At 52.9% G+C, this 9,494-nt stretch overlaps 1 protein-coding gene across 1 annotated transcript in view; it reads left to right on the forward strand.

Annotated features, from left to right (window-relative positions):
- Positions 1 to 6,668, forward strand: part of PADI2 (peptidyl arginine deiminase 2) — a 48,086-nt gene extending 41,418 nt beyond the window's left edge. Inside the window, exons 14-16 of the mRNA XM_084875237.1 lie at positions 771 to 856; positions 2,710 to 2,838; positions 3,761 to 6,668. Of these exons, the coding sequence (XP_084731363.1) occupies positions 771 to 856; positions 2,710 to 2,838; positions 3,761 to 3,994 (449 nt within the window). The 3' untranslated portion in view covers positions 3,995 to 6,668. The remainder of the gene's footprint in view (positions 1 to 770; positions 857 to 2,709; positions 2,839 to 3,760) is intronic.
- The last annotated feature ends 2,826 nt before the right edge of the window (positions 6,669 to 9,494 follow it).

The following is a 9,494-nucleotide window of genomic DNA, read 5'->3' on the forward strand; positions in this document are numbered from 1 at the left end:
GTAGGAATTAGTAGTTCATATAGTCCGGCCCTCCAGCTCTCTGAGGGACCGTGATCTGGCTCCCACTTTAAAAAGTTTGAGGACCCCTGCTATAGGCTGGGAAGTACCATGTGTCAGAGACTCTTCCCAGGATGTGCACTAGCTTTGAGACCGTGGCTGAGTCATATTACTTCTCAGTGCCTCCGTTTCCTCGCCTTTCACTCTAGCTCATAGCCATGTGGGAAGGTGACTGAGGTGATCCATGCAAAACATCCGGAAGCCTGCCTGCGCACAGTAGGTGCTTGCTAAGCACCGGGTGCTACTCATCAGGGCAGAAACCCCATGGGCCACGTGGTGGGATAGGAGGCAGAAGCCGGCACAGAGCAGGGCAGGGGCCGAGCGTGAGGCAGGTCTGGAAAACAGGAGGGTGACACCTCTGGGCATCTTGCTCCTGCCATCCTCACCCCGGAGGGCTGCTCATGCTCAGAAGCAGGCTCCAGGTGGGAGACTCAGGTGGCTCACTGTGCCACCTCACCCTCTGGCCAGAGAGAGAGCAAGGCAGCTGCCACCCACTCGCTGGCCTGGGGGACATGCCTTTCCCCCCCCCTACCCTCCCACACCCCCAGAAAGGAGTGTGTGCTACCATCCCCAGGCAGAAGGGGCCTGGTTTCTCCCAGGATTGCCCTCCTGTGCCCCAGCCTGTTCCCAGCCCCGTCCCCCTGGCCCTAGCAGTCAGCCCAGAAGCTGCCAAACCCGAGGCTAACCCGTCCCCTGTCCTCTGATCCCCACAGGCTTGGGCGGCATGAGCAGCAAGAGAATCACCATCAACAAGATTCTGTCCAATGAGAGCCTGGTGCAGGAGAACCAGTACTTCCAGGTGCGGGCGGGCAGGGGCCCAGCTGCTGCTGGGTGGGGTGGGGTGGGCAGAGGGCCCCTGGGACTGTGCCCAATGCCACCTCTCACATCCTCAGGGCTTCCGGAGGGAATGGCCAAGGGTTCGGGGCACATGACAGACGGAAAAGCTCCAGCGAGCATTGGGTTCAGCCTCCCTGCTTGACCCCGTGCTAAAGCCGGAGAACAGGGTGACAGAGACAGGACGTGCGTCCGCAGAGGCTAGGAGCAGACAGGGGGCCTGGGAAGGTAGGCACACCAGGCAGCGCTAAAGAGCCCAGACTCTGAAGGCTAGAGAGCCCATCACGTTTGGGGGAGGTACACCCCTTTAAAATAGGATGGAAGCGCCAGACCTGCTCTCCACAAAAATGCAAATATGAATATATGCCCTGAATTTCGCGAGATGAAATGGGTCCCTGGGTGAGGAGCAAATAGTCACACATACTAGTGTGTGAAATGCTACCAGGTATGGGACATTACTCTACATGCGTGACCAGGTCATGACAGCAGCCTGTCCCGGGAACCAGCACTTCGGGGGAGGCAGGTAGGGGTGCTCACTTATGTCAGAATGAGCAGCAGTTATGATCAGTCTCTACGGGGGTTGCAGTAAGCAATCTTCGCTCTGGCCTGGTCCAGTTCATGGGTCCAGCAGCAGTTACATCATGGAACAGTCTCTCCTCCATAAGTGCCAAGTTTACAAAAATAAAAATTAAAAAAAACACAGAAAACAAACCGATTTAAACAAAAACATGTGATTGGCTCATCTATGCGGAAAGTCCTGTTGTGGAGTGGATTTCAGGCACAGCTTGATCAGGACTCCCGCTCCATCGACCTGCACTTCTTGGTGCCCTCGTGGGTGGGAACACAGCTGTAACATTCTCACATCCACCCAGAGCACCACCCACAAAGACAGAGACCTTAGACGCCCCCAACAATTAAATAAAATGCCTTCGACCTGATCTACTGTCCAACCCTGAACCTGCCCGGGGGGGCAAGGCGGTAGGGGCGAGCGTGCACTAACCCGCTCTCACCAGAACGTGCGCGTGCGGGCAATCCAAGGCAGCCTTGCAAGGGGAGGGTGGAGTGGAGGCTGGAGAAGCGAAATCTACAAACCCCAGCCACGTTCACAACACGCCTCGGTGACTATCTGAAAGTTGACTTTATTATAATATCAGCTCTCTGGCCTATTTTTTGGCAAATTCTGGGGTGAACTATGAGGGGAAATCATGGCCCCCTCCCCACTTTTGGCAGTACGACCTGGGGCACTTCACTAAGAACTCCATGTCTTCAGTCCCCTCAACTGGGTTCACCTCCCTCAGGGTTCCAGGTGGCGACCCCAAGTATTCATTCCTTACCAGCCTCTCCCACACCCCCGAGGCTTTCTCCCCGCGGAGTAGACACCCTTGGCTAGCCTCCCCATTCCCTGAGGATCCAAAATGTCAGCCCTTTTTATAAGGAGCAGAAAAGGGTAGGTGAAGGGTTTGGAATTCGGGGGGGGAGTAAATCCGGTAAAAGTCTAGTGATCTTCTGAGCATCCCCTGAGCACCCTCCCCTGACCGTGATTCTTCAGCTGCACCCCGGGCAGGGACGTTCTCTCCCTGGAGCACAATGGCTCGGATACCGTCTCAGTGGCTTGCAGCCCTCCAGGGGCACGGAGGTTGGATCGCCTGCGGGTCTCCTGGAGTCAGGGCAGGTCCCGTCATACAACCCAGGCCCCGGAACAATAGCTTCTACACGCACCAGTCACCAGGCCTGGTAGCCGTGTGCCCACAGCTATGTACAGTACTGTATCAGTGGCAGGGCTGTCCTCTCACTGCCTGCCCTCCCTCCCCCTCCCAGCGCTGCCTGGACTGGAACCGGGACATCCTCAAGAAGGAGCTGGGGCTGACGGAGCAGGACATCATCGACCTGCCTGCTCTGTTCAAGATGGACGAGGACCGCCAGGCCATAGCCTACTTCCCGAACATGGTGAGGCGCTGGGGTCCCAGACCTCACCCAGGCCAGTCAGGGGGCGGCCAGACCCAGAAGAACCCCTGGGCTGAGGCCGTCCACCGGGAGGCCCAGGTCCCAGTCCTGGCTGAGCTGCTGTGTGGCCTCAGCACCCACCCCAGGCACTTGGCCTCTCTGGGCTCATTCCTTCTGAAGGGAGACAGGCTCGTCCTGGCTGCCTCACTGGCTCCTCGGGAACCCTTTACCTTAAACAGATAGGAAAGGGCTGTGTAAGTTAAAAAGGCCTTTATGGAGTCCTAGACGGTGTGGTTCAGTGGATAGAGCGTCGGCCTGTAGACCAAAGGGTCCCGGATTCAATTCCGGCCATGGGCACATACCTTGGATGCAGGCTCCTTCCCAGCCTGGGCCCTGGTGCAGGATGCAACCAATTGTTTTATTTCTGTCACATCTATGTTTCTCTCTGTCTTTCCCTCTTTGTTCCACTCTCTCTAAAAATCAATGGGAAAATATCCTCGGGTGAGGATTTTTTAAAAAAAAAGACCTTTATGGACAGGGGATAGACAGGGGAATTCTTGTTATCATAGAGGAGAGTCTATAATACATGTTGACAACATCCTCCATGTAAGCATTTACATGCATGCATGCATGTACACGAAAATACACATGTGCATTTATATGCCCTGCTGCATGCATATATAGCTATGTGCACGGGCAAATACATGCACCTACACACAGAAGAAAGCCTGACTTTCCACTTCAGCTCTGCCATGTGTGAGTCACTTAGCCCCCTCTGTGCCTCAGTTTCCTCATCTGTAAAGTGGGGACAAATCACAATCCGTACTTCCCAGGGTTGTTGGGAGAGTCCAGTGAGTTTAGAACAGGGCCAGGCGCATAGTAGGTGCTCACTGAACGGGAGCTGTTGCCCCGCCCTCCATCACAGGTGAACATGATCGTGCTGGACAAGGACCTGGGCATCCCCAAGCCGTTCGGGCCGCAGATCGAGGAGGTGTGCTGCCTGGAGACGCACGTGCGCACGCTGCTGGAGCCCCTGGGCCTCTGCTGCACCTTCGTGGACGACATCTCCGCCTACCACAAGTTCCTGGGCGAGATCCACTGCGGCACCAACGTCCGCAGGAAGCCCTTCGCCTTCAAGTGGTGGCACATGGTGCCCTGACCTGAGCGGGCGCCGCGTGCGGGTCTCAGCCCGCCGGGAAGCCGCGTTGCGGCCAGGCCAGCCCTGTGGTTCTCGTGAGGGCCAGACGCCCCTCAGCCATGAGCATTAAGAAACTTTGAGGAAACAAAACAAAACAAAAAAGTTTGTTATTTACAGGACCTAGAAATCGCACAGCACACCTGGGGCCACACGAGGTCGTGGGGTTCTGCTTTTATTGGGGTCGAGGATGGGGGCTCAGGGTTTCCCCAGGCTCGCTCTCCATTGGCACATTTAAAACATAAGAGTGGGCTGTTAAAGCCTGGGAGAGGAAAAGCCAGCTGCCCAGATGGTCAGTTATCAAAGTCAAACAAGATCTCAAAGAGAAAGGAGCCCGGGGCAGTGGCCAGGTGGGGCAGCAGAGAGATGATGCTCGAGAGCCATCATCCAAGCGGCCGCCTCGGCCATCAGCTCTAGCCAGGCTCCTGCATGGCAACCCAGAGAGATCCCCCAGTCTGGGCCACACTAGCAGGGCTCAGCAGGTCCCTCCCCTCCCCAGTTCTCCCCCAGCCTCCCCCAGCCTCCCCCTGCCCGACCAGACCCACTGGGAGGCCTACAGGAACCGGGGAGGGATTTGAGATCTCAGTGCCTTGCCCTCCCTCAGAAGGCCCTCAGCGTCCACTGATGTCACCCCCAGGGACCCTCCACTCTGCCCTTCCAGGAGCGGTACAGCCCTGACATGAAACAGCAAAGCCGCAGCTACCCAGACTCTGCCTCAGAGAAGCCTTGGTCCCTTCTCCAGGTGAAGGGCGGAGGTTCAGGGCACGCCAGTTCTCCTGGTGGCCATGCCCCAAAGTCAAGGTCGATCGAGTGGAAAGGGACCTGGGACCCCGACATACCTTAAGCTGCCATCATCATTTCAAATTCACCTGCCTCTGGGTTCCCAAGTATTCATTCCTTACTAGCCTCTCCTACATGCTCTTGGCTTTCTCCCTGAGGAGTAGACACGCTTGGCCACCCCATTCCCCGAGGGTCCAAAATGCCGTTAGAGCCTTCCCTGGAAGTAAATTCCATCAGAGCAGCCTTCTCCATCCCAGAGGCTCCTGCCTCACCTTTCTCCTGGACACAGGCTCTCCTGGGTGCTGGGGGCTTCTCCTCAGCTAGGCACCCTGGTGGCTGAGAGTTCAGTGTGTCCAAGGCCCTGGGCCGGCCACACCCATCTCCTCCTGCCTGGTTCTCAATTCTAAGGCCAGTCCCTGGCCTCCCTCCTCTCACAGGTGCCTCTACTTCTCATTCAGGCCTTACTCCGGGCTATAATCAAACATCTGGCCCTCCTCCCCAGTCATCAGACCCAACATCTAGGGACCCTGGCCCAGCCTCCGGCCAGATGGGCCAGTTCTGGGCCCGCTGCTGGCCTTGGGGACGATTGATTCTCCATGGAAGTTCACCAGAGCGTGTGCTGCAGACCCTCTCGTGTGCACATAACCAGGTTAGTTCTCTGGCTCCCCCTGACAAGACTCAGCTGCAACTAAAAAAAAAAAAAAAAAAAAAAAAAGTTCCTTCAGTGCCAGCTGATGTCAGGAGAATACATGAGTTATAGTTCCACATGGAGGGTTAAAACGAACCAATTTATAACCGATGGAAAGATGATAAATGTGTATGCTTCCTGCTTATTTCATTCAGTCATCCAATAAACATGCATTGTGGGCCTACTAAGTGCCAGCCACAGTGCTGGGTCCTGAGGCTCACAGGGGTCAGTAGCAAACTGAACGTGGCCCCTTCCTCATGGAGCCAGCAGTTCCCAACATGGCACGCCCACCTTTCAAAAGCCAGCATGTGCCCCTTCAGTGACGCGCTCCTTAGAAATGGCGGGCTGCTGTACGCAGAAAACACACCGGGCACACAGCTGCCTGCAAGCCACTGTCTCAGAGAAATAAAAGGCATGGGGCGAGGGGAGGCGGGGAGAGCGATCTTCATGACATAGACCTCCTTCCTGTCCAGCTGGGCCAGGACCCCCGAAATATCAGACCCCAGAGCCTTCAGAAGCAGAGGTGTCCCTGAGGGGACGGTGGCCCCTGTCTTTGGGGGACAAAGCCCCAGATCTTCTCTCCAAACCCAGAGCTGAAGACACCAAGTGCCTGTGGGAGGGTGTTTTTCTGGAAACTCAGAGTTTGTTGTGTGAGTGTGTGGTGTGTGTGTGTGCGTGTTGGGTTAATGTGGGTTTTCGGGCTTGCTTTCATTTTTTTTTTTTTAGTCTACCTTAAAGGGAAGTGAGTGTTTCCCGTGTAGAGACAGTGTGTGTGTGTAGGTTTTTCTAATGCTTTCCCCGTCCGTAAGTCAGCAAGTCCTGATGATTCTGGAACCCTCAGGACTCAGGGACCCGTTCCCATCTTGCTTGCCCACCTGTGTGACTACCCTGGGTGTGGACACTCCCTCTCCCCCCAACCCCCCTGGACTCATTGCTCTTTCCCACCCCCACTTCCTATAAATTGTAGGCCTAGAATACACTTCTGTGTTGCAAAACTCAGCAGAGTTCCTGTTTCCATCCTTATTTTGAAATACGTTACGTAAGAGGGCAGGGGCATTGTCAAGATGACACAGCTTCAGCTTTCTGGTCAAGAGGCCGTGATCGAGATCAAAAGATGTGTGTGGAGAGCCTGATTAAACAGCAAAAAAATAAACGGTAGAGGGGAAGTCACGTGGCTGTTGGTGTGAGTTCATTGCTGCCTCCTGGACACGATCTGGAGAGACGCAAACCACATGGCCCCTCTTCTGGTCCTACAGGCCCTGCTCTTCTGGGCACAGGGTTGGGGCCTCTCAGCAAGGGTAGCTCAAGGGTTTGGAATCCCCCACATACTCACTCTATGGATGTGTATGACACGGCCACCGCCCAAGGTCAAGACCAATACCCACAATGAAGTCTGTGTTTTTCTGGTGAGGTTCCCCAGAGAAAACTCTGAGATGAGCTTTTGAGGACCAGTGATTTATTAAGGAAGTGCCTCTAGGAGAGGCGAGGAAGGGAGTGAAGAGAGCAGGACGGAAAAAGAGAAGACAAACAAGAGTGTGGTCGCAGGTGCAGCCTCCGCCTGCTCCCTGGGAGCTCTGGAGTGTGTGTGGCGTCTCAGAGTTCCTGCACCTGCAGGTGGAGTGTTGTACACTGCACCAGTCAATCATTGGCTATGGGAATAGTGGCTCTCACAACGGGTACGAGGGCACTAGTAACCCCTGGGTAATCATCTAAAGAGGATTGTAGCTGTGGTTTTTAGCAGCAAAGTCACAGGACCTGGGGATGAGCTCCCAGAACTAGAAAAGGATCTTGGCAGGGCACCAACAGTGTCCACTGCTCTGGGGAGTACCATGTTCTCACAACATGGAATTGTTACACATAGGTACTTGGGATTTAATTCACAGTATAAAAATCCATACACAAAATAATAATAATAATAATAATAATAATAATAATATAAAAATTAAAATCCATACACTATAGCCATGGTCTAACAGGCTCTTTGAGGCCCTCAAGTTGCTTGCTGAGCCCAGAAGCCACTTCCAAACTCTTTGGGGTACACCTGGGGGCTTCTTATCTCTTAGTCCCATCTTGGGCTTCTGGATTGATGCTTTGGTGCAGCCATTTTAAGAGGCCACTGCAAAACAAAAAAATCACTAGTTCTCTTACTCTCAGACTTAACTCATAGGTCCAGCCCTCTGAGGAGGTCACTCTTCTCTTTTATACCCAACTCATGTGGCCCACACCATAGCAAGGCAAATTTTCAATGGGTTTTCCTGACCCACCTGTTTCTGAGTCTCCCCAAGGGATGTGGTATGCTAAATCCATCCTGGTGGTGGTTTCACATTTGACCACTCACTCGCCTCAGGGTATGTGAAAAGCCACCCAGAGTCTTCTAGAATAATACTTCCCAACAGAAATACAATGCAAGCCACATAGGTCATTTTACATTTCCTAGTAGCCACAGTGTTCAAAGTAAAAAAATAAATAAAATAAAATAAAATAAAATAAAATAAAATAAACTGGTGACATTCATTTTATTTTTTTCAAATATATTTTATTGATTTTCCACAGAGATGAAGAGAGAGGGATAGAGAGTTAGAAACATCGATGAGAGAGAATCATCCATCAGCTGCCTCTTGCACACCTCCTACTGGGGATATGCCCACAATCAAGCTACATGCCCTTGCCTGGAATCGAACCAGGGACCTTTCAGTCCACAGGCCGACGCTCTATCCACTGAGCCAAACCAGTCCTGGCTGGTGACATTCATTTTAATAATATGTTTTATTTAACCCATCATTTCCAGATTATTGTCATTTCAACATGTCATAAAACTTTATAAATACTAATGAAATAGTTTACATTCCTTTTTGGGTAGAGAATCTTTGAAAGCTGATGTATGCTTTACACTTTCATCTCTATTCAGACTAGTCAGGTTTTGAGTGCTCAATGGCCACAAGTGGCTATCATACTGGAAGGCATAGTTCTGGAAGTTTCTCTGCCAGGCTGTAGAAATAGTCACATTTCTTATTTTTTTTTAAATATATTTTATTGATTTTTGTACAGAGAGGAAGGGAGAGAGATACAGAGTTAGAAACATCAATGAGAGAGAGTCATCGATCAGCTGCCTCTTGCACACCCCCTACTGGGGATATGCCCGCAACCAAGGTACATGCCCTTGACCGGAATCGAACCCGGGACCTTTCAGTCCCCAAGCCGATGCTCTATCCATTGAGCCAAACCGGTTTCGGCTAGAAATAGTCACATTTCTTAAATCCCCAGAGTCCAGCGAGTCTGGCTGACATGCCTGACAAAAGTTTAGCTTTGTAATACCAAAAAGAGAAGTCTAAACCAAGCACGGGTCCTCTCTGCCTGGTATGCAGAGCCTCACGCTCCCTCCCCCCTTCTCCCTCCTTCTCTACCTTCCGCAGAAGGTCCTCCTGCCTGAACCATGGCTGCCTCCTTGTTACCAGGTCTGGCTTGCTTTTCAGCAAGAGGAGTGCCCTTGGCCAGATCAACATGGGAACCCTACCAGCCCCATGGAAAGGAAAAACACTCCCTCACCTTCCCTTCACCATTCCCTGGGACGCAACTTGATTCTGCATTTTAATGTAAGATGTTGTCGTGGGGTCGCAGGTGAAGGAAGTTGAGTCCTCATTACCCCAGCCCCTTCATTCCAGCTCTGAGTCATACTATGGCAGTCTGTGGAAGTGGGATTCTTCCCTCCTCCCCACCCCTCCCCCAACAAAAGAGCAACCAGGGATGAATTCTGCCTTCCAGCAGGATCCTCACCCAAGTGGCATTAGGTCCCAGGGGCTGCTGGCCATGTCATTTGTAACTAAATATCGTAAGTGACACCGAAGGACGGCTTGTGGACTCTCTTCTCCAGATGGACAAGCAGAAAGGGACATGCTCAGGCCGAAAGCTCAGCTGGGCAGCCTTGTCCCCTGCCTGGCCGAAGGGAGAAGCCACTGCCTGGCCAGCCAGTCTCCTTTTCAGTCCTGTTCTCTAAGA

This window comes from Pipistrellus hanaki, assembly GCF_964339955.1.
Source record: "Pipistrellus hanaki genome assembly, chromosome: 2".
In the NCBI taxonomy this organism is placed as follows: Eukaryota; Metazoa; Chordata; class Mammalia; order Chiroptera; family Vespertilionidae; genus Pipistrellus; species Pipistrellus hanaki.